Here is a 25,571-nt window from a genome sequence, read left to right on the forward strand (position 1 = left end):
ATGTGTACCTCAAGACTAGTCCGTCTATCCAACTGTTTCAGGAAGTCTACTAAAGGGTATTACTCTTACTGACAGATCCCTGCCTGGAACATACCCTTAGACCATCCTGGATAAAACAGTGTGCCCAATGCTGTGCTTATCTTAAGTGTCTCTTTTTCACCTCACGTATTTATCCCCCCTTCAGTGTTGATGTGTTCGTAGAAGGAAATCATATTCATGTCATATTTTTTTCTCCTTTGCCAAAATGGTCAAAATGTTATGATCTCTTTTAGTAAATAGGCTCTCTATTCTCCTCGCCCTTGAAGTTATTCTAATTAGAGGTGTCTAACCACTACACATGAGGAGGGTGATTGGGTGTATAAAGCAACCCAAAGACTAAATAAGGAAACGGCAAATTGCAAAGTTTATTTCCTGCAAATATGAGCTGATAACTTTGAGTCTGTAAAACTTGCTTTCCTCCTCATACAAGCAGGCTTATGGTATGAGTTTAGCTGGAGATTCTTGCAGTATTACTGTAAACTGCTGGCAGTTACTAACCTCTTATGAGTGTTCATATTTTTTACAGGATTCAAGACTTCCCTGCAAAACAGCATCACTCGGTTTCTGCTTTCCCAACTCCCCTTTTCACCTCATCCCAAAAGGTCTTGTTTTTCCCTTTGCTTCTCTGTCTGACCCCTGCTTGGAACATCAGCTGGAATGGAAAAGTTGAGACTGAAATGCCAGCGCATTCATTCCTGTCAAATGGTCCCTTCACTGCTTCCTCCCCCACGTTGTCGGCTCCCAAGGAGGTTGGCACATTCAGTGAGAATTTAGTTGTCTTGTCTTTTGCCAGCTGAGCTGGCTTCTTTATGCTGGCAGTGTATTGAAGTAAGACCCTTAAAGTCTTAAAAGGGATGCCCTAGTTAAAATTCACAAGGAGTAGATAACTCTCTGAAATTCATCTTTGCATCTCATGTCTCTTTTTTTTTTTTTAAATGCAATAGGTGTTTTTTTCACCATTGAACAAACACTGTTTTGTGGAAGCTAGTACATTATTCCTCTTAGTGCCTGCTTTTGCCTTTTTTGCTTGGGTACATATTTTATGCCAGGTTTATGTTTTTGCTGCTTTGATTTTGTTGTTGTTAACTCTTCTTCGCTTCTGAAATTGTAGTGCTGATTAAGTTTCTCTTTGTTTATTGAGTCCTGACTATAAATATAAATGTCTTTTTAGTGATTAGTAAATGAGAATTGAGTCATGCTGGCTGGGTTCAAAATTCACCTTGGTTTTTCTTCTCCACAAACATATCTGCCTCTTCCACTTCAATTTTTACCTAAAACCCCTCATGTTTGCAAAGTTAGGCAAAAATGAAAATTGAATTAAGAAAGAGATTGGAATAAAGGTTTTGAGAAATTGCTGAAGTCCACTGTTGACAGAATTGGAGAGTCAACCTGCCTGATCTGAGCAAATTCCAAATCTGACGGTTAGGTCCTGGCTACGTGAATTACTCCATACTGTAATAATTACTCCCTACTGTGATAAGTCACTTTAGTTGAATTGTTTTCCTGTTTTCTTTTTTTCCTTCACAGAAATGGAGCAGTGTGAGCAACCCACTCTTCCTTCCACTGATCCCACCTCAGTCCCAAGGTTTCACAGCCATAGTTCTGACCTATGACCGGGTGGAGAGCCTTTTCCGAGTCATCACGGAGGTGTCTAAAGTGCCTAGTCTATCCAAATTGTTAGTTGTCTGGAACAACCAGAATAAGAATCCACCAGAAGGTAAGACCCCATGGTAGGAGTGGTGGAGGAGGGTGAAACTGGGGGTAGCATGCCTGCTTGCACCTGTTACAGAATGACCTCTCTTCTACTTCATTAATATGTCTTTGGAAAGTATTTCATGGTTACTTTCAAAATAATAAATTTGGATTTTTTTGTGGCAATATTTTTGGAAGTGAAATGAGAAAAGCTGAAGTAGAGTAAAAGAAAAAAGCATACCAGTGGTTGTGCTGCTAACATGTGAATCAAAGGTAACATATGCAATAGTTACAGAAACATTTCTGTCCTTAATTTTATTTTGAGGAGTGGTAAGGAGAGACCCATCTTTGATTTGTTGATGCTTGGTTTTATTTCTCTGTAGACACTCTCTCATCGCAGTGAATACTACTTCTGCTAGACTGTTTTCTAGGGCAAATGTGGTTCAAAGCAGCAAAGTAGTTAGAATGCTTGGAGCTATAAAATAAGTGAATATTGTGACTGATGAAATGAAAACTTGGGACATTCTGGGTGTCTGAAAAGAAGCTCCCACACCACCAGAATATCTTGTAAAAATGCTACAGCTAGCCCAGTAAGACAAGACACGTGCCTTTTTAAAAATATTTCTGTTTCCAACACATATGATACTGTGTTGCTCTTTATAGTCTTTGTGAGTGAGTCTGGTGAAGTCTGCATGATATATTAAATTTTTTGAATTCATGGTTATTGTAAAATGAGGGCACATTCATAGACCTTTTCCCAAATGATTTAAATGTTTAGATTTTTTGAAGAAGATTTGGTTTCAAAAGTATATTATTGACTCCAGTGTGAACTCAGTGCTGTAGATCTCTGAATTAATTTGTTTAATTTTCAGTGGCTGAGGTGTGCTTTGCTGGCATGGGTATCTGCTGGCCTGGCGTGCTGCCATACTGTATCCCCTCGTGCCAGGACCTCAGTCTCAGGCTGCCCAGTCCTCACAGCTTGCTGCCTACATTTTCAAATCCAAGATCCTAATCCCATGTTTCTCTGTCTCCTTCCATATAACGCCACTGCACCAGCTTCCTTTTTTCCCAGCTCCGGGCTGTCTGCCTCACGAGACCATGCTGCTCTCCGAGGTCCTCAGCTGGAAGCATAGGTCCTGACATTGGTGAATTCCTTTACGAAATCACCATGGAGTAAATGGGAGAGCCAGGAGGCATTGCCCCATGTAAAAGAAGGTAGCTAGGCTTGGCCTGTGGTAATCCTCTCCAGTGCCAGACAGCCGCTCCAATGCTGCTCGCTTTATTTCCATGCTTATTGCTTCCTAGGATGAGCTTCTTCCAAGTTCCAAACACTAATACTGAAATCCTGAGCATTGTTCTGGGCAATTAAAGCCGCCTCTTCTCATTCTCGATTAAATACTGTAGATATAGTAGCTGTAAATGAGTTTGTTTCCCACATGCTGTACATATGAACCTGTCATTCTCATCTGAAAACGTGGTGATTTTGTGGGAGAAGAAATGTTGCCTTCTAGGAATATGTGTTCAAAAAAAATGCTATATTCGGTGGTACAGAACCTTGTGGATTCTTCTGTAGTGAATGAAGCGTGTCATTAGGACTCCTTGCTTTGTAATTCTCTTTTCAGAGGCTTCAGCTGCTGCTGTTTTCCACTCTTCGAAGTTAGCTATTCTGCATAGCGGCAAGATAAAATGTAAAAATTAATCCCTGACCACTTGTCTCAATTTACCATCTTCTAATAGCTTCTCAGAGCCAAGCTATTGCTACCATTCACTTGGCTCATTTGGCATTTTGGCAACTTGCTCCAGTTTAAAGCAGAGTAGCTTTATTGTTTGCTTTTAAAAGTGTTTTGTAATAATGCTGTGCTAAAGACCTCAAGTTTAGTGGTTTATTAAATGTTTTGCAATCCTTTGGAGTGAGAAGTATTGTGTATAAATTGATGATAACTGGAATTTTTGCCGTTAGACTTTTTTTTCTAAAAGCAAAAATACTTAGTGTTATATTCAGTTATGTGAGCACTGAATGCAGGTGGATTTAACCCAAATGGATTGTTTCCACATTTCCCTTGAGTGAGTCTGAAATACAGAAGAGTTGAAGCAAATAAATCATTAGAATGGTCTTCTGTTAAATCATTCTATTTAATCTTGCATTTAGAAATTCTTGAAAATTAAAGTGTGTTTAATGTTTTTCTGCCTTGATTACTACTAAGTCATAAACTAGTTTAAAAAAAAAAAAAAGCCTTTGCCTGTAGAGCTTAAAATTGTGCATTTGAGAGCAAAATTGAAAGCGTAGGCAGTTTTGCCCTTACATTAGTCTAAGCGTTGCGTTGAAGCAAATAACTATTTGTTTCTAGTGTCTCTTGTCCCTTTATTGCTGTTATAACCATTGTAATCTCTTGGCCTATGGCAAGAGAGAGGTCAGTTTGATTAAATTAACTTGTTTTATTCCAGATCCATGCAGGGCATTCCACTTGGCTCTTCAGCCAGCCTCTCGTTCAGTCTGTCTATTAGTGATCCTAATCCTTGAACTTCAAAGCTTCTGCTGTTTATAGCCTGTTAAAGCCAGGAAGTTTCTGATGGATTAGAGCAAGGAATGAGTTTGAAGTTTGTAATGTGCACCACGGTCACTGATAAAGTCTGGTTTATTACCCTACAGTAGTATCTGCTCTTTTATGGCTATTCGCTTTTAATTGGTTATAGTAAAGCTGAGGCACTTAACCTCCTAGAGCATCAAGTGCTGTATTTCCTGGTCCTTTCCATGTAAGGAACAAGTTTCGGTACAGAAGCAAATCTTGGCTTTTGTCATTGCAACCCTTTGTGTGTTTGTTTTGTTTTGCATGTGTAAGTGGGAGGGCTGGGTGAAGGACATCCGAGTCGTCTTCCTTAGTGATTATGTGTGGGAAATTGAGAATTGGATTTAGGTCTCCTGAGACATAGCTGGCGTAGTGCCACACAAATATGACATGTGGCTGCTCCTTTCTTTCCTCTGTCAATACCAGAAAAATATAATTGAAAATGACATTGTTATCGAAGCAATATGTATTGAAAAGAGGGGGAATCTGTCCCTGGGAATGGAAAGTTTTGAAGTACATGCAAATTCTAAAATTAATGTTGGTGTTTTGGTTTTGTGTTTTGTTTTGGATTTTTTTTTTTAATGAATGCTTATGTACTTGTAATAATGCCTTTATGTAATGAAACTAAGCAAACTCAGGACTTAAGAGGAAAACAGAATAAAAATGAAATATTCTATTCTAAATATTGCACAAAATTTAAGATGCTGCACGCCTCAACAAATGCAACATTCCATAAGATAAAAACCCTTTTTTGCTTGTCCTCAGCATTTAGTAAAGTTTGAGTGAAAAGGTATATTTGTCAGCATGACCTGAAAATGAACTAATGGTGATTTTTGTCAGATGAATGACGAGAGTGAATTGTGGTCATGCTGCCATCAGTACTGCTGAGCATCCCTCAGTGCGGGTAAGAGGCTGTAGCTGATCTCAGCTGCTGCACTGTGGAATGGTAACAGGTGTGGGGAGTGTGCAAGGTGTATGGAAAACAAACTCCTTGCAAATCTAGGCCTGTTGAGGCAGATGCAACTCCCTTGACTGACAAATTTTTTGTCACATTGGCTGATAATAAATAAACAGCTAAGAGGGCAACTGATTAAATGAACACCTGACTGGAAAGTTTTCACCCAAATAATGTACAAAACTATAAAGTTGGAGAAAAAGTAGTTGCATGTATATGGGCTAGAGATCAGTAGCAATTTAAAGATTATTTTTCCCTTTGTCTTGTGAGTTTGCAAGGACCACTCTCGTAACTTAAAATGTTTGAGAGCTACTTGTGCAAGTCTGAGCTCATCACTCTGCGTTTCCTTTAGAATCAGTGAAAAGAAACAAGCACCTCCATCTAGGCTGCATTAGGTATTTATTTTAGGGTGAGCTAAATCATCCCTCCAGAAGTACCCTTTTTTCCTCCACTGACTATGAAGGAAACACAAGGTGACTAGTACAAGCTTAAATGACTGATCTTTAGTCACCTGTCTGCTCTGAGTTCCTACTAGTTCTGCCATACTGGTACCTGAACACAGTGAAGGACACATAGGCTATCTCACAAGGTTCTTGAAAAATAAACAAAAATTAATGAGCACTAAAAAAACCCAATGCTTCAATTATTTTTCTTGGGCAGGTAGTTCTTACAGCTGGGGCACTGACCAGACACAACTTCTGCCTGCTGAATGGGAGCAACTCGTTTCTTTCTGTGCCGCAGTTTCCATGTCTATTAAGATAACTATAACAATATTGTCTTAGATAAATTCTTTGAGACCTATAGTTTGAAACTGCTATGTAAGTAGCATTATTCGTGGCATTATTATTAGGTAGATGCCGAGATTGCTAATTAGAAAGTTAATGTCTACTTTGAAATCAAAATAAAATATATTAAAACATAAATAATAAAGGAAACTGCTTTTTATAGGTTTAATTTAACCTGAGTACCTTCAAAACATTTAGAAATATGTATGTATCCTGGCTATATAACCAGTAGATTAACTGGTTATTCCCATTTTACAGCTTTAGAAACTGGGGTATACGGGTGAAGTCTTCACCATCACTCAGTAATTCAGCTTCAGGGCAAGGAATTGATTCAAGAAGGTCCTGTGCGTTGGCCTTTATTTTGCTTAGTTCAACACACTGCCTTCCCATACTTTCTATTTGAGAGATACCATAGACGTAGGTATGTGTAAAGGGCTGGAAGCTTTACTGTGTATTTTGAGGTCGTTGCTGAATCTGTGCGCCAAAGTAGGAACACTGTGTTTTGGGTGAGACTGGAAACCAAGGGTCTAATCTTTTGTTTCTGAACTCAAAATAGGAGCTGTGTCTTAGGGAAAAAAAAACCCACACCTGCAACAGACTATGAGCAACACAGATGTCTTGTGCAAACATTTTGAAGTTTTCAGAGTGCTTAGGATGGTAAAAACGTTGGCTCTTATATGTTAAATAGCAGAGAGAAAATACCACATACAATGATGATTTTAATCTGGAACCTTAAAGCTTTATAGAATCATCTTGCTGATCTTAAGTGCTCTCTGGATTTAGGGGATGTGATCTCTGCTCTGTGTCTTTGGCTGAGTTTTGCATATATTCTCAGCCATACAGGGTATGTAAGAAGTCTGTCAACCCAGCAGTAATGTCAGCAGACCCATGACTGCATGTATATTAATAAAAAGATTAAAAGCTTTGAAATAGTATAGGAAAAAAATGATTTTTTTTGTCACTCACTCTGCATCCATTAAAATAAACATTGTGGTCCAAGTGTCCACTGCTGGGAATATTTGTGTAGACAGGATGTTTTTTAATTTTCTCCATCAGCCAAATACTTTTGCCCTTTCATTTGTATTTGTCTAAATTGCTAGTTCTGAAATTCAAAAAAGTAGCCTGTGATAGAAATTTCTGCTGACGTTTCGTCACGTTTGTTTCAGACAATTGAAGAAACCATTTTGTCTACCACATAAATGGTATAAAAATGTATAAATGTATTACTGTTAGTGTATATGCAACAAGCTACAAATCGTGTGTGGTAGCTTGATTTCTTTTTTGGTTCAGTTTTATAAAAATGAAAAGTCTATTTTAAAGAATGTGTACTTTCTGTGTAGTTGTATTGGTAGTGGTTCCTGGAGCTAAGTTGCTCATAAACATGAGATACAGACTATAAGGCTTATGGGTATTACTGCAGTGATCATCTTTGTATTTCAGTTTAATACTATTAATGGACAGCATTGATATAAAACACTGGGGATAAGGAACCTGAGTATCCTATGGATTGCTGTATCTTAAGAAAGTGTTAACTTTAAAAAAATAATAAATAAAAAAAGTCTTCAGTGGCAGTTTTTTTTGCATACTATGCCTGTAATAGCACTGGTAGGAATTTTTTTTTTAACTTCTCTTTAGGTTTTGAATTAATTTGGCTTCTTGACAATGGACTTTATGCTGTTTTCCGTGATTAGCTAGAGAACTAATTCATGATGGTTTTAGTCTTCCATGAATCATCTTACAAACATTTTGCAATGTTATTTCCCAATGAAGTCTAGAAAATTAGCTTAACAAATGCAGCTTAACAAAACTGGGCTCTAAATAATGTCCTAGAAACCAATATTCTATTTTGTTATATATAAGAGGAATTCTGTGTATTACTGTAGACCGATATAAATGTTGTAATGTAGGTAGAAAGCACCTGTTTTGAACAGATAGTTCTAAATTGAAGCAGTTGAAATGCCTGGACAAACTTTTTCAGTCAGCCGTTATTGAAGGAATTCTGGCAATATATAGATGTAACATGCTTGATGTTGTTGTTTCTGACAGTTTTTTTAAACTTTATGTTCCAGCTAAGTTTTGCCAGTCAGTCTTTGAGACTGAAAAAGCACTTGCTAGGCTTCCATCATCCATGTTCAATTAGTTGAATCCATTCTGAGTACTACAGACCAATTAGAATGAGCATCAGATAAAGGATTTTATAAAAGATCAGGTATGAGAGTTGAGCGTAGTGTATGGGATTCTGTGCAACTGCAGGTACATACAGAGGAGCATGTTTAGAGATGTTTTCTGCCAGTTTTTTATTGATCTTAGTCTACCTTGCACAACTTCTGGAAAGGTTTTTCCTTCTTACAGTTCCAAGTGGGCTCCATAGAAGTTGTGGGAAGTCTGAGCTTAATATGTATTAATACTCTGGTGCCAGGTTATCAGCAGTCATGAGATATTCCTAGCTGTTGTTACTGAGGAAGTAAAACAGGAAAAGCATGTTTGTATGAGTGTCTTTGTATGAGTCATCAAAATGCCATTATTTTAGCCAATAAGTGGATCTTTTTTAAATTTTGTCATATTGTTCTTAATATTGGCAAGCATTCAGTTCTTGCCATCACGAGTGTACACTGTATTTCCAGCTCCTCCTCATGATCCTTACCTGCTGCTTCCAATTGCAAATGTAACAAACCATCTGCATTCAAGTATCACTTGCCATTTTTGAACGTGATACTACTTAGAATGGGTGTCCCAAGAATATTGGTTAGCTCTGTACGGCAGCTGTATTGATTCACACTTTCCCTAGGTTGAATGTTGAAACTGGAAATGGATGATTAATAATTAGAGCAAGTAATTTCATATATAAATACACTTCTGTCTACTGACTAGATAGATGATAATGCATCTGCTGCTGAAGGGCCATTTCAGATGCTATTAACTTCCCAGTTTCTCAGGAGCAAGGATACAGAGAATGATGCTATTTAACAACATAACTGTGCCATTCCTCTTTGAAAAGAGATAATACACTCCATAGAAATACTACTCTCTATTATTTTTAATGATACCTCTTTTATGTATGAGTAACAGTTCATTTAGAGCTGAGAAACAGGGCTAGATTTCAGACTAAGAATTCATTTTTATATATAAGCATTTTGTCAACTTATGTTACTTAGGTTTTTATTATAAACATCTGATGGCAAGCCTAGGGAGTGTGGAAAGTGAAAGGGTTTTTTGGTGTGAGAGGGTATTCCTTTAGGTTATAATGAAGCTACCTTTCTCTCATGATTGTCCTCCCTTCTCTTCCTTATGTCTTTCGTGTAATTCACTGGGAGTTGTAGCTGAGAAATGGATATTTAGAGGGTGGGTTTTTCTGCTGCTCTTCTGTATATGAGTGTTTTAAATGGGAATGTAATTATGGCACTTTTTTGATCTTGTAGTTTGTGGAAATCATATTGAAATCATGCTTGAAAAATTTGCTGTGAGATGCGGACTTGCAGGACTTAATGGTGGGATTGTGGGCTGGCCAGAAATAAAGCCACGTATGTGGTTGTTAGGGATTGTAAGCCCATTAGAAGTGGAAGCCGCATTTGGAAAAGTTGGGAAACTGCTGATTTTGTGTTTAGAAGACCACATGCTGTTTTCTGTGGGCAGCTCCTGCAATCAGTGTATCAGTAGTCCTAAATAGCACAACGTGCCAAGAATGCCCTGAGTCTTGATGCCAAAGAGCAAGTGTAAGTGTTATTCAAACGCTCTTCTCTCGTAATTATTTCAGTACGATGTGCAATAGGAGGTGCCAGTCATTCTCTTCAGACTCTGTATATACATAGACTTTTATACACTCCAGAGAGCTTTGTTTTCATATTTTACCTCTGTCTTCTGCTGCATCACAGAAAGTCCTCACTGGTTTTAAAAGAAGTAAGAATAATTCCTAGTCCAAATATGCATTTTTACTTTTGTATGCTTGAAGGTTCTCATGCCGTCTTGCAAGACTTCATCTGCCTTCTTGTCTTGGGCTTCTTTTATCTTCGTCATACTCTATTAAATGATGCAGTGCCCTCTGACTGTAAGATTAAAGCATGTGCTTTTACCTTGGTTAAAATAAAGTCCACTAAACTGAGAATTTCCCCCATATGTGTTTTGCTAGTGCTGAGGTTTCTCATAACTTTCCAAGCAGTATCTGAAAATTCAGAGCATGGTATTACAGAAGTGGCAGACCCTGTCTCTGACTTCTCTGTAAGTCCCATTACTCCTCTGTGTAAAAAAGAAAAGTACAAATACTCTTCTTTTGTGGTCTTTTAAAATAAACATAGACAGTTTTAACCTTCCTGATGGATTCTAAAACTTTGACTTCTGAAGTAGCTGTTGTCTTTTTATTGACTGTATATTTCTTTTGGAGTTCCTGCAGCAGGGCTAATTATGAATAAATACTTGTAGAGCCTGCTGTTCTTTGTGATAGTCATTTTTGCCCAGGCTGCCAAAGTGGCTACCCAGGTGTCATTGTGTGATGACATCTCCCATGCGCTTCCATCTCTGTAGGTACAGCAACCTTCAGTATCAGATCAGCCTCTAGGCAGCAAGTAGTCTTATGCTTTCTTTCATTTTGCATGCTGCAGAGTAACTGGTACCCTAATGTCTTATTCAGAGTTTTTCCAAAATGGTAATATTTTCCGTTCATTAATTTAAGTCCGAATTCAGAAAGTTTGTATTATGTTTCTCAAAGCACAAATATTTTACAGTAACATACCTCTTTTTGAGAATTGGTCATTTTGAGAGACTTTCCAAGACCTTAGTAAATCATGTGGATTTAAGAGGATTTACTGACATCTGAGATGCATGCTGATTATAATTAGATTACACCTTCATTTTTCATACACTTCTCATTACGTTTTCTTCTGTTACCATATTTTTATGCAAGTGGCGTGTCTGTTATTAAGCTATCAAACAGTTGATTTTCCAAAGAGCTAGAAGTTTAAAGCGTCCATGCTTGCCTTTCTGAATTATTATTTTTCAATCCTAGTAACTTTTCAGTTTCAATTTTTGTTTCAGTGTATTCCTGCACTGAAATAAGATCTTTATTGCAATTTGGTTGTCTTTTTTTTATGTTTAGCAGATGGGAAAGGAAGAAAAGTCTGAATAAAAGAGTACTTAACATGTATAAAATGTAAGCTTTGTTGATACTTATAAATACAAATTTCCAAATGCATACATACCTATGGCAATTCTGATGGCTACTGAAACATTTGTGACAGTGGAGTCTTTTGGGGATCTAGCAGGCTGCTTAAAATTATTTGATACCTATGTTGGGATTATAATTGGATAATTATAGGCAATTAGCCTAAGGTCTTTAGCTTGCAAAGGTTAGACAGTCTACAGTCTTTATGAAGCCATGATATTGTGTCTCTGTGAGATACCTGTAACAGTCTTATAAATATGGATACTTGCATGTTGTATGGTAAATGAGTAAGAAAGCAGTGAGTTGACTTGAGAGTACTAATTTGCAATAAACGGTTCCAGTCGTTCAGTGTTATTGTCTCCTGAGGTTAGGATGACTAGTAAGATGAAAATTTTGGAATTTCAGTGGTGTCCTACTGGAATCATTGTTTCAGATTATGGCTCAAGTAGGGGATTTCAAAGACCTTACAATGCTGAGAATAAAATGAGTGCATTGCACTGTAATTGGAATCCATGGCTCTTGAACATTTTTGTTGTGGCCCCAGGGCACTTGCTGTGTCTCCCCAGCTGCTGGCTGACTGTGGCTTCCATTGGAGCCCATCAGTAGCATGGGTTGAATCCTCTGACAAGCTACTGAAGTGTGCATCAGTGTTTGGGGTGGTGCCTCTTGCCTTCTCCTAGAAGGAAAAGAGGTGAGTGAAACTGGACAAGAACCTGCATACGTGTCAAATACAGGCCATGGTCTACAAGACCCCCCAAATAAAGGTAGATTTTCGCAGTCGCTTTTTCAATCTCACAGTAAAAACCTCGGGGTAGGAAACAGAATACAAATTTTGCCAGTAAATATCACTCTGTATTTCTTCTCCTTTCTTTTGGCCACCCATGCATGCCAGTCCTTCTTTCTAAAATACAGCTCCAAGAAAAACTGACTTTTGAAGACTCTTGCTGTGGTTTGGAAAGACGGCTTTGTTTTCCCAGTGAAGTAGTGTTTGGACTCTGGTGTCTTTAAGCAGCGTGCAGCTCTGTGTTTTATTTAAGAGTGTTGTGTGAGCTGTTATATCTGAGAAGCCCAGTGGCAAGGAGGACGTGGACACTTGTTCCTGGGAGCAAGTTTTACTTGTAGGCATTCATAGAGTTTGAGGCAGAGGGACAGTAAGATCGTGTGGCTTGACCTGTAAGTCACGAGTCACTACTTCGCCTTTCTTTTCAATCCTGTGACTTCTATCTAACTTGAGTGCATCTTCTGTAATAATACCCAGTCTTGTTCAAAGACAGAATCAGCTGCTGTCCTTGTTAACTTCCTCCAGAGGTTAACCACTGTTACTATTAAAAATGTCTGCCTTATTTATACTTTGAATTTGCCTGGCTTCAGATTCCACTCATTGTTTTTTGTTATGTCTTTCTCTAGTTGGTTGAAGATATGTGGCATTTTTCTTCCTGTGTAGATACTTGTACATGTTAATCAAATCCACTTTTTGTTCCTTCTTTTAATAAGCTAAACAGATTGATCTCCAAGTTTCACCATAAGGCATTTTTTCCTTTCCTCAAATAACTTACGTGGTTCTTTCCTGCACCATTTCCAGTGTTTTAACATGCTTTGAAAAATACGCTAGAATCAAACAGTATTTTAGCATCTATCTGACTATGTCTGCATACAGGGAAAACTGCCCTCCACTCCCCTTGCCCCATTTATTAGTACTTACCCATCTATATACGCAAGAATTACATTAATTCATTTTGCCCCAGCAGCATGCTGAGAACTAAGGTCCAGTCTGACCCCTTAATCCTTTTCAGCAGCTGCTTTTAGGGAAAAAGTTGTCTTGGTCCTAGTGTTTAACTGTGTGTTGAGTTGTGTCAGTCTGGTTTTTGTTCAAATGCTAAGCAGTCCAGAGTGCTCTGTATGACATTATTGTCCTCACTATTTTTCATGTCTCCAGGCTTTGTGTCACTTGCAAATTGCACTGGCAATTTCTATGTATTCCAGATCACTGATGAAAATTTCAGTGGCTTCAGGACCAGTGTCAGTTCTTATAGACTCCACTTACCACAGAATCACAGAATGGTTGAGCTTGGAAGGGATCTCTGGAGATCATCCTGTACCCAACCTCCCTGCTCAAGCAGGGTCATCTAGAGCAGGTTGCACAGGACCATCTCCAGATGGCTTTTGACTATCTCCAAGGATGGAGACTCCACCACCTCCCTGGGCAACCTGTGCCAGTGCTCAGTCACCCTCACAGTGGCCTGATGTTCAGAGGGAACCTCCTGTGTTTCAGTTTGCACCCATTGCATCTGGTCCTGTCACTGGGCACCAGTGAAAAGAGCCTGGCTCCATCTTCTTTACCCCTTCCCTTCAGGTATTTGTACATATTGATGACACCCTCCCTGAGCCTTCTCTTCTCTAGGCTAAACAGTCCCAGCTCTTTTCGCCTTTACTCATAGGAGAGATGCTCCAGTCCCTTCATCATCTTCGTGGCTCTTTGTTGGACTCTCCGGTATGTCCGTGTCTCTCTTGTACTGAGAACCCAGAACTGGACACAGTACTCCAGGTGTGGCCTCACCAGTGCTGAGTAGAGGGGAAGGATCACTGCCCTCGAGGTGTATCCTTATACACGTTTTCATTTGACACAGAGAACAACTTATAAATTCTCTGAGCAGTCACTTTGTAGTTGATTTGAAGTATTTTTGCTTATTTTTCTTATCATAGACCATTGTCATCCCCTCCATTTCACCAGTGTAAGAAACTCAGGTGTTCATCTATCTAGTGTTCATAAGGTACTTAGACTCCACTTACAATTTCCCACAAATTTTCATTAAAATATGTTTATTGTGAAAGCTGGAAGAAACCAACAAATCACATTTGTACTTGTTTAGCTATTTGTTTAGTTATTAATTAAACTGCTTTTTGATGAATTGGTGCTTTCATGATGCATCGTACCGTAATAATGACTACCGTTAAGCTTTGTGCTAGAAAAAGTATATGGTTAAATATGTGCATTTAGAATTAATGTTTAGTATTCAGTCCTTAGTTGTGTTTCTTTTAGCTTGGTGCTCTATACGTATGCCTGCAGTTATACTTTTGTATGAATAGAATAGGATTTTGAAAGTTTTTGAATGTATGCAAAAGCCTGCAGAAACTGTTAACGTGATGCTTAAGGTGCTACATATTAAATACATAGCAAGAAATGGAAATCTAATCTCATTGTAGAGTGAATTGGATCCAGTTTTGTATCTATGGGGTTTTTTGTTGCTAGTTAAGGCATCATTTGACTTGTGAATTTTCATGATTATGTACTCCAGTGCTTTACTCGTAAGGATGCTGTAGGGCACAAGTGTAATCCTTTTGCATTTATCTAGCTTGATTTATCACTGTCACTTAGGACTCTGAAGATGAAAGAAATTACACACAGAATCTACTCCTTAACTGCCAGTAGTGATTAACATTTTAGGTGTATCTAGATTTTTCATTTATATAATAAAATTTATTTTTCTCAGCACTTGGTAGAACTAATATTCTTTTTCAAATTCTTTATGACACTAGACTTGCAGTCAGTGATTGTATACTGCTGCTTTAAATTCTTTTTAAATAGTTGCAGTTGAATAAAATATCTTTCCTTGATGTGTGTCCTAAACCAATGCATAGTACTGCTGACTCTTGTTATGTGATTATTGCAGACTGCTGGTTTGGGCAAGCTATGCCCCATACAGCTGTCTGTGAAGCTCTCTGTAGAGTGCAAAAGAGGGAAATGTAGCTGAACTTCTGCTCTTGCCTTCATATACTTACATGTTTGCCTAGCTGAAAGTCAGGTGTAAATTGGCCATTAAGAAGCTTTTGTTTAAGACCTGAAGAAAAAAAGAGTAAAGAGAAGCTAAGACATGTGCAGACTTGTTCAGAAGTAAAGTACAATGTTGAATTCCATTTCTTTTAATTTTCTCTCTAGATTCCCTCTGGCCAAAGATTCGTGTTCCCCTGAAAGTTGTTAGGACTGCAGAAAACAAACTTAGTAACCGCTTCTTCCCCTATGATGAGATAGAAACAGAAGCAGTGTTGGCTATTGATGATGATATCATTATGCTAACCTCAGATGAACTCCAGTTTGGCTATGAGGTAAGAGAATTGTTTTTTTCCTGTCACTTAGGCTGTCCACTTCAACATTGCATGTGTATGTAAAGTGGAGGAATCATGGCACAGTCTGCTGATTCAGATTGTTGTATCTCTCTGTACTGTAACAGTTCAATGCTGACTGAAATATTTTTACAGACAGTCATTACTTTATGGAAAAAACTTCCAGCTAACAGAAAATTTTCGGTAACTGGCACAGTAATGCCAAGAGACTCCAGAAAATGTTGTGTAATTGGTGTAATGGAAGCAGTCTGGAGACTGTGAATTGCGTTGTTCTTAACAGTTTCAAACAGTTTTCAGACAAATTAACTATCCAAGTTAATGTGTCTTGATAGACAAGACAAGTTTCAGAGATTAAGTGTTGGGAACAGAGGAGGCCTCTTGAGGACATGCCGAAATAAGGTGGAGTGCAATGAAAAGAGGAACTGAAGAATGTCAAGGAGGGGACGCATGTATCATATGCTTGAAATGGCAAAGCTTCAACAGCTGCTGTTGAAATGAGGGTATCAATAAAAAGAAAGTTTGTCCAAATCAGTTACCCATGGCAGTACAAAGAGGTGAAAGTCTTCATAGGCATTTGAGTTTTGTTAAAAAGTGTACTTACTTAAAGCAACACTGTTGTCTTCCTTCCAAAACTTCAGTTTGAATGAGTTAATTTTTGTATATGACACAGTCCATAATCTGATGTTACTGTTATATGTGTGTATTTAAGACAAACATGCTATATTTGTAAATAAATCAGAAACATTAGAAAATGTGATATCATATTTCAAGAAAGGTTTGAATCATTTAGTCACACCTGTACCTGCAATATCAAGAGCAAAACAACACTGGGCTTCATACATGAGAGCTAGAACACAAAACTATTACCTAAATTGAGTGAAATAATGAAAACCACTTTTCTAAAGGGTAGAAAGCAAACTAAATGTGGTAGTTGTCTCATTTTTAACAGTCTTAAGTGTAGTTGTTAACACAAGAAGATATTTTTTAAGAGATGTTGGAAGTATTTCTTTAATGTGAATGCTTGTGTGGTAAAATATGGCTCTTTCTCCCTCTCAAGTGAAAGAGACTGTTAGCAAGTAACGAGCTTTTGGACTCAAGAAATGACTTGTGGTAATGTAGGTATGCTGATGTAATAACAAAGATGTTAAGTAGTGGAGACAGAGGTTTAATCTATCATGTGTGTCTCCAGAAAGGAAATACTTCCCTTGCCAGGTTAAGAGTAACGTGTTAGTACGTGAAGTGTGAAAGATGGAATGAAGAGAAGATAACTGAAGGAAGGGGTTTTTTTGGCCACATATGCCTTCTCTGTACTCCGTTGTCTACACTGAATGTTTTAAGCACTGCACTGTAACAGCAGAGCAATCAAGTGTTGGCAGTTCTGCAAGCTGACTTGCTTTTGTCTGTGTTGGTGCTATAACTACTAGTTTTGAGGGTGAACTGATGGGATGAAAGATAGCAAATCCATAACGTGCATGCTGCTCCGTTTGCAGCTTGATTTTCATTTTCATCGAGCTGTCTCAAAGTAAATAACAAGTTTTATAAAAGTGACTGTGTAAGTAGTTCCAAATGAAGCTCTGCTACTGGCAAAGCAGGCTTGGAGGGCTTTGAAGCAGAGATTCAAACTGCAGCTGACTTTCAGCTGTGTCAGCCAGAAGTCGTGAGAAGTAGAACTGTGGCGCTCATGTGTCTGAAGCGTTAATTTAAACATCCTCAATGGAGAGTATCTGTAACTTCACATATATTGAGTCTGATCACTTAGGCAGGAAAGGGTTATCCTCATGAAAAAAAAAAAGTGAGGCAAAGAAAAGGTGATGTGAATTCCCCTGTAGTCAGTGTGATTAGGTGGCAGTTGGGACTTACAACTCTTCATCCCCAGGTCTAGCTGTTGGACTGTGCTGGCTAATTTATTGGCCTTCTGTGGACCATATGCATTGGTTGCAGGGACTATCTGAGTAACAGTCCTTATATTCAGTGTGTGAATGTAATTGTTTGGACACAAGATTGTTTAGTCTGGCAGACTAAGAACTATTGCTTTTGCAGTTTTTTGCAGTTTTTTGCATTTTATTATAAATCCTATTCCATTTTGATTCTGGGAATTCAGCTTACTACACAGCCACACTGATGGAAAATTAAAATGCCTTATTGAGCAGATAGTTGAGACAAACCCATGGGTAGTTTGAATCCTTATATTTTGAGAGTGCTTTTTTTCCCCCCTCTGTAAAATAAATGAATAGAAATGTCTTTGAATACAGAAGCACAGTGGCTTATTTTATAAATACACAGTTTTCCTCATATAGAGGGTGGGTGATGTACTTCCTACTCTCTGGCACAGAAATCAGGGGCTGAAGATTGATCTTTCCTGTCCCTGAGTGTCTGTGACTTGCTTGACAGGCCTGAGCTGGCTCCCAGATGTTTAAATTGTCCTCAGCCTGTGATAATTTATTTATCTGTGTATGTGTGTTACCAGAAAAGTATCTCTCAAGCTCTTGACTCATTTGCAGGGGAATCCAGAGGGAACAGTAGCAGCATATAATGTTACTAGAAAGTTTTCTTTTAAAAGTATGTCTGCTTCTGCTTTGGTCATAAGAAGGGCTGGAAACGTGACATTCAGTAATTTTCTTTTCTCCTCCTGACATCCTTGAGACTTTACATTTAAACATGTGGCAAAACCCCCTCTGTCACAGACTTGTCTGAATGTATAGAGCAAGCCTAAAAAAAAACAGAAAACTTTGATCTCTGTACACTTTCAGCCATAAAAAATTATAGTAACACTCAAAGTGTCAGACATTTTTTACTTGTTAAAAGTGAACTATTATGGTACAGTGATTTATGACATTGCGTAAATCTATTGGAGCAAGCAGAAAAATAGTCCCTGTGCGCTGCTGTATTAAGGTAGCAGAAGAATACTCATGACATTCTGACTTTGAAAAAAGTATTTCTGTTAAGTTACATGATGAAATCACAGGTGTAACTTGGGGCACTGGAAAAAAACCCATTAGGACTAGACAACTTTTTCCCCACTTACAGATCTTTGTTGTTCACAGATGGAGTATCAGAGTGACCCAAGAAAAGGAGCGAGTATTTAGATTATCATAATCTTAAAAAATTAAAGCAGAACCATTGGCAGTTCCTGAAGTGTTTGATGTTTGAATGTGGGACGGAAAGCACACGTCGTAGTGTTCCCATCTCTACATCTCAGCTGGCCTTGGGACAGATGGCTTAGCATTTCTATCACCCTGAAAAGTGGGGATAACAGTTTCCAAGTATGAAGTTAATGAAGATTTCTTATTATGTACTTACGCAGCACTTTGTCCTTATAAAGACAAAGTATTTTTATTACAACAATAATAGAAATAATCTAAATTGCGATTATTGCTCTGAGTGCATGTTTTCTGTTCATAGAAGGTATTGTTCGGTGCATTGCTAAGTTTGTGTTTTTTCTGTTGGAAGCTTTTTGCCTACTGCTAGTAGATGATCTTATTCTGTCTCAGAGCTGGTTTTCAGTGCTTCATGTCTCTGACATTCTTTAAAAAAAAAAATCAACTCTCTGATGAATTGCATATTTCAGTAGGCTAAAATCATCGTAAGGTTTGAATGCCTTCCTTAGGAGAATTCTTCCATACCCATTTTGACTGTTAAAAATGTATTTTTCAGCATTCCTTTATAGAAGGAATAATATAACTGCTTACCAAAGACATCTCCATGGGTAACTGCTGGCCACATTCAAAGCTCCTCTTCAAATGGAAGTTATTTTACAAATTGTGTGCATGTGAAGCATCACTTATCTTCTAATGGGCTTTGTGTTTACATTTTGCTTTGTTTTTTAATAATAGCACAAGCCATCTCTTTGAGGACTGGGAGAGAATTAAGAGTGGATGGGGCTCTGGGAGGAGAGAAGGAATACTCATTGGTTGGGTTTTCTTTCATTCCTAGAGGATAGGCAGTGTTTCATTCTTACAACGGTGCCATGGTAGCTTTGGAAATGCTGATTATTTTTCTGTTTATTAAATTTAAAAATTTTCTAGTTGTAATTAGCCAGTTCCTGAAGTTGCATGTGACTTAATATAGTCTAATAAATTTAATGCATAAATGTTGGAGTATATTCTGGAAAAGGAAGTGCTTCTCTGTCCTCTGGCTCCATGGAGAATGAGCTGTGGCAGCTGTTCTGATGGCACAACGGAACAGCACAGAGTAGTTGAGGCTAAGAGGCAGAGAGAACTGTGGAGAGGTGAAACTGGGAGGGTGTTTTAGCTAGGCTGTTTATGTCACTTGGAGAACTCGACTTGGAAACAAAATTACTATCATTTTCTCTTGGTGTCTTTTACAAGATTTTTAGCAAAACTAGTGAGTCAGAACTTCTATTTGACTTTTCATCTGGGAGATGCTTCGTCCAAAAATATTTATCTTCAGGGCTGTCTAGCAGAGTCATCGGAATATTGTTGTCCACAAAGAAGCATACCTCCTCTTCACTTGGCAATATGTTTTTCCTTGGATGTGTCCCTTACCAGTATTAAATCAGGCTATCCTTCTTTAGTCTGAGAAAGCTAATAAGATCACTGGCTAAAATGGAATGTATTCCTAACAGACTAATAAATTATAGGCAACCATCAAATAAGAAAATGGGCGGTAGTACAAAATAGAGAGTAGTATAAGAATCATTACCACTATTTTTGTTCTGAAAGCTTCCTTATAAGCAGTAGCTGTATATATTAATTTTGGCACAAAACACATGTAAGGATTTGGGCAATGAGCTGGATGCAGCTATTTGGAGCCTTTCCAGGAATTACCATTGAATTGAGCTAGTGATGAACATTATGAAAAAGCCAAGCTTTTCCACTGACTTTGATAGCATTACTTTTAAAAGGAATCTTGGTTTAAAGCAACCAAGTTATTTTTTAGATGCATCAAACTGACAATTTTCAGGGGCCAGAGTCAGGGTAGGGTTGAGCTTGACAGTGATACAAAGAAATCTGTATGTGTAACGTGCATTATAGTTGGCTTTTATTTCATGTCGTTTGGACTCTCGCAGATGACAGCAAAAACTAGAAGGGATATGAATCTACGATTCTGTGTTGTGAAGGCACTGAAGTCCCTTGGGAAGCAGTAGCCGAGTTTAATCTTTCTTTCAGCTGCCTTTAATATGCATGCCGTTCCCTCTACAAGAATTCTTAGCCCAATACAGTGCAGATCTGTAGCGTTCTGTCAAATCCTTTGTTGAGCCTCAGTAGCTTATGTGGTGGTGCCTTCCAACAGCTGGGAGATGGGCATTTTAATAGTCAGGTTTAAAAAAAATATTAACATTAAATCATTAATTTTTTCAGTCCTGGAGAGAGAGGAATAAAATTTTGGAAGAAGGACTGGCCATACCGTTGGTTTTTTGTTCTTTATTAATGTTTTTGACATCATGTCAAATAGGTATCTCAAGCCCTCACTGGCTTGCCTGCCAAAAATCTGTATTTTTTTAATTACCTGATGGCACCAACTTGCATCAACGTCCTGTGAATTCTTTTCCTTGAGTTCCAAATCATCTCTGCTTTCAAGAGCCCTCTGTTAGAGTGTTGTCCTATCTAAATACTATCCCAGTACTTATGCCCTAGAACTGTCTAGAAAGATTGATTTCTGGATAAAGTACAAGTCGGGGAGTCAGAAGATCTGGTTCCCATTCTTGTTTCCTGTATGATTTTTGGCAGGTTTCCTCATCTGTATGTTTGAAATAATAACTGCTCTCATCATGGGATTCTGAAGCTATATTAACTGACAGCAATAAAATGTGTTGAGATGTATAGATGAAAAGGTATATAGTAATGCAGAATCACAGAAATGTAGATACAGAAGCAGTAACTTAAGCTGATTGTTTTATCATATGTACTTTGACAAAATACTTGCATAGAGTCCTTATAGTCCAGGCCTCCCAACTGAAACATACTGGCACATAAAAAGTGCCCGAAGTGAACTGCTGACGAGGTGAGGTTTGCAGGATGGTGGAATTCCAGATCACACTTTCTTTACTGCAAATTCAGTTGTAGGGTTCCCTTGCCTTTTGTACAGAGAAAAGAGGTTTGCTAGTGAAGTGACCGTTGGAGATATGTGAGATATTTTTGTTGTTGTTGATCTTGCATATGCAATGACATTTGGGTATGTGTTTGTTTATACACTACCAATCTGAAACAGAAACACTTGTGACCTAACACTGTGTGTTGGAGAGTCAAGACTTGTATTCTTCCAAAAAACCTAGCAGTTATTTGGATTAAAGGACAAATTTTGAGTAATTTGTCTGCAAATAATGCAGATAAACACTAACTTCATTATTGATCAGCAAAAAGACAAACTGTGTATTTAGCAAGCAAATAGCATTCAGACCCTTCTAAATAATTATAATCCTTTCTCCCTTTTTTCCTGATGCAAAAATTGTCCATTATTTAATGTGGCCAGCAGTGTGGAGAACTGGGGTTGCGTTAATGATGCCCTTCTCCTTGTTCTTGTCTACTGTGTTTGATCGTGTAGTCAGCTACAAAATAATGTATGGAGTGACAAGGATGGTATCTTGATTGTATCCAGCTGTCTGGAACAAGTCAAGGGCAAAGAGGCCTTCCATGTAGCAGTAGATCCATCCAAGCACCCACTAAAGAATACCAGAAATATATAAAATATAAGCCTGTTTTAAGCCCGTTCCTATCGAAGGAAGCAAGTTGGTTAGATCCAAAGCCAGCTGTGAAAGTAGTTAGGTTGTAGCCGTATCTACTGAAGTAAACATCAAAATTTCCATTTTAATCATGCTTGGTTTTAGTTAGTGTTAAAATCTTTTTTTAATAGTCGGTGGTATTTCTCTACAGCAAGGAAGTTAGTATTGCTTTAGTGGCCTTTTGCTCTGGGGGCATGGCTTCCCTAAGATGCAGGGTCCTTCCAAAGCAAGCTTGGGCTTTTTCATACTTCTTCCGGGCAGCTTCCTATTCCAAGAATTGGGACTGAGAAGAATTGAAGTGGTCCTTGCACCACCGTAACTCTGCCCTCCCAAAGCAGATGTGTTGCATCCGCACATTTGCGTTTGCTTGCTCTGCAGGCCTGGTTAGCAGTGTGTCACGTCTTTTTCTCTTCAGGTTTGGCGTGAGTTCCCTGACAGGTTGGTTGGATATCCAGGGCGCCTGCATCTTTGGGACCATGAGATGAACAAATGGAAATATGAATCAGAATGGACCAATGAAGTCTCAATGGTGCTCACTGGAGCAGCGTTTTATCACAAGGTAATATATAACTTGTAGTATACTAATGTACAACATGAACCTTTTTTGAAGAGCTGTATGTGTTTCTGTCATTGTTGTGTGAGTGTTTTGTGGTGCCATGATTATTTTCTACAACAATCAGAGAACCAATTGCAAACTTTCCGTAAGCCTCTTTCAGTTGCTGTGAAAACAACTGATTTGTCTCTGCCTGTGAAATAAACCCGTTACCTTCATGAACTTACAGAAGAACTCTTGCCAGTTTGCATGACCTGTAACTACACAGCAAATTTTGCAGCGAATGTAGCTTTGTAGCTAGCAGTTTAAGTAAAGAAATTTGTGTGCTGGTCAGGAAAGGAGTAATTATGTAATTAAGCACCCAAAAATTATTTTCTATCTGCTAAAGTAGTCCTTGACTGAAGGCAGTATCACAGTTTGCCCATAATCCATCCTTAGCTGCCTGCTGTTCAGTGACTGAAATCTTTAGAGTCTTATAGTTACTGCATCTGTATTTAAAATTATCTTCTCTCTCTCTCCCTCTATCCTGCAGTATTTCAACTATCTTTACACCTACAAAATGCCTGGAGACATCAAGAATTGGGTGGATGCTCATATGAATTGTGAAGATATTGCCATGAATTTTCTAGTGGCAAATGTCACTGGCAAATCGGTCATTAAGGTGGGACTTTTCTGCAGTTTAGCTTTACAACATTTAAAAACATGATGTACAGGCTCGTATAAATTCATTTAATAGGCTTCAGTATATTACTTAATCTTCCTTTTTCTCTCATTTAACCCTGGTATGGTGTCTTGTTCTCCTTCCACGGTAGAAAAGCCTTTTAGTAAAACTTTTATGCTAACTGGGAAGAGAGAATTGTTTTTACCAGTTGTTTCTTGTGGTTATTTTAGCCATCTAGATGAGGTATGAAAAAGGTAATTTAAATGATAGCTATATATATGTGTGTGTGTATATACACACCCACATACATGTATTTTAACTATTTGAGATCACTAGAGGAAAGAAATTGCCAACTGTCCACAGCTTGCTCTGTCATGGCCTGGGAACAGCTGATTTATAGGAATGTTAATTGCAAGAATGTTAATTGCAAGATCAGCTTTAAATGAACTTTTTATCCCTGAATTAATTTCCTGACATGTTTCGACACGTTTTCAGGTCTGGACATTCACTCTGTACATTCATTTCAAAGTGTGTCAACTTGGAATGAGATTTAGAGGCCACCAGGCGTTACTTCAATTAGCAGGGTCCATTTTCCCATCTGTCCATCATCATTTACTGGGACTGGTGGCTGCATTTCCTAGAAAAGTCTTTAGAAGATAAAAGTGTGTGGTTTTGCCGAAAAAGTTTTTGAGCTGTATGAGGGCACAGCAGAGTAATTTGGCACCTCTGTGCGATTTGGAGAGTCTTGCAGAGTTTGCCAGTCAGCTATTAACTGGAGTGAGCAAAAGAGCGTCTGTTGGATTAACGTTACGGTGAAGTATGGGAAGCTATATTTCATCGCTGTTATGGCTGCAAGAACAAATGGTGTTTATACAGGGACCTTGGCAGTGAGAAAACAGTCATTAAACAGGAATTAAGGAGCTTGTCATCGCCACTTCTTTTCAGTTACAGAAGGAAAAACCCCTCCAAGCCGTTTTTATTGGGCCCCTGTGAATTTTGCAGTCAGCCGGGCCAGATGGAGCTGAATGGAGGAATGGAGTGGTGTGGGTTTTTTTGGTTTGGTTGTTTTTTTTTTTTAACCTCCCCCCCCCTTTTTGAGACAGCTCAGCTTACACTGCAGGCATGTTCAGAGGTATTGCGCTGCTCTCTGTGCAAGGAGATTAATGTCCCTTCTGTTGATATTTGATGATATCTGGTGTGCCTTTCTGCAGGTGACCCCACGAAAGAAGTTCAAATGTCCAGAATGCACAGCAATTGATGGGTTATCACTGGACCAGACACACATGGTGGAAAGGTGAGTGACCACCTTTTATTCCTCTGATTGCTTTGTTGTGATCCCTAGAATCTTATCCTGTGTCTCATTAAATTAGGATCAAAAATGCTCACTGATTGTATTTCTGTAAATTACTAATTTTGAAAGAATGTCGCATGGATTTGATTAGCATAAGTCATTCCGACAATGGATGATGTGACACTGAAAAGTGGACGACTACAAGAAAGGATTTTAGAAGGGCACGTTTTTTAGCAGCTTTTCTGCGTATAGGACATATATGAAATTGAGGTTGTTGGCAGTACTTTCAGTAATACCACATTTCTGTTTTACCGTGGAACATCAACTGTAATGAGTATGAGATTTATTTTTTTTAAACCAGACAGTTGCTAGCTTACTAAAGAGTAACAAGGATATAAATTATTAATATGTTATTCAAATTGATGTTTGTACATTGTCTTTCCTCCAAAGGTTGTGAAGCACATTGCTTCCACTGGTGAAGGGCATTTGCCTGCACAATTGCATGTCACATTTTTTAACAATGGCGGCATGATTATATTTTTGTGGGAGTTTAATTTGAAATGAAGTATGTATTTGGAAAGGCAGTTTAGAGTGAAATACTGAAAGTTGCTAAGTAGAAGAGTTGCATTCCCTGCTTTACAGTAAAATAGCTTGCCAACCTTGACCAAGACACTAAACTTCCTTCTGCCTTGGCTTCTGAATGTGTAAAATAAGGGAAAGTTTCTTCACTCTTACAAAGCTGTTCAACACCCATGTTTGAAAAGGGCTATCTGACAATAAAAGTACATACTAGTTATTAGGTGGAATTAACCTGAGATCTAGGACTGACAAAGGCATTTCACCTTAGGCTTCTTGGGCTGTTGCATCTCTCCTGCAAACTTTGGGAAAAATAATTTGCAGCCATAGCATTGATGGGTAGGTAAGCAGGAGTGGCCATAGTGCTGGAAGAGACCACCAGAAGAGGTGACAAAATAAAAAAAAACTGACCTGCATTTAAAATAGGCCATTTCAGATTTGGACTGAGAGACATAACATGGTTATCATCTTAACAGTAAGCTTTTTTTCTGTC

At 38.3% G+C, this 25,571-nt stretch overlaps 1 protein-coding gene across 1 annotated transcript in view; it reads left to right on the plus strand.

Annotated features, from left to right (window-relative positions):
• The window catches only part of EXT2 (exostosin glycosyltransferase 2), an 80,908-nt gene that overhangs the window by 47,264 nt on the left and 8,073 nt on the right, over positions 1–25,571 (plus strand). The window contains 5 exon segments of the mRNA XM_009329688.1: positions 1,567–1,756; positions 15,131–15,297; positions 22,413–22,556; positions 23,083–23,211; positions 24,423–24,505. Of these exon segments, the coding sequence (XP_009327963.1) occupies positions 1,567–1,756; positions 15,131–15,297; positions 22,413–22,556; positions 23,083–23,211; positions 24,423–24,505 (713 nt within the window).

This window comes from Pygoscelis adeliae, unplaced genomic scaffold, assembly GCF_000699105.1.
Source record: "Pygoscelis adeliae isolate BGI_AS28 unplaced genomic scaffold, ASM69910v1 Scaffold117, whole genome shotgun sequence".
Lineage (NCBI taxonomy): Eukaryota > Metazoa > Chordata > Aves > Sphenisciformes > Spheniscidae > Pygoscelis > Pygoscelis adeliae.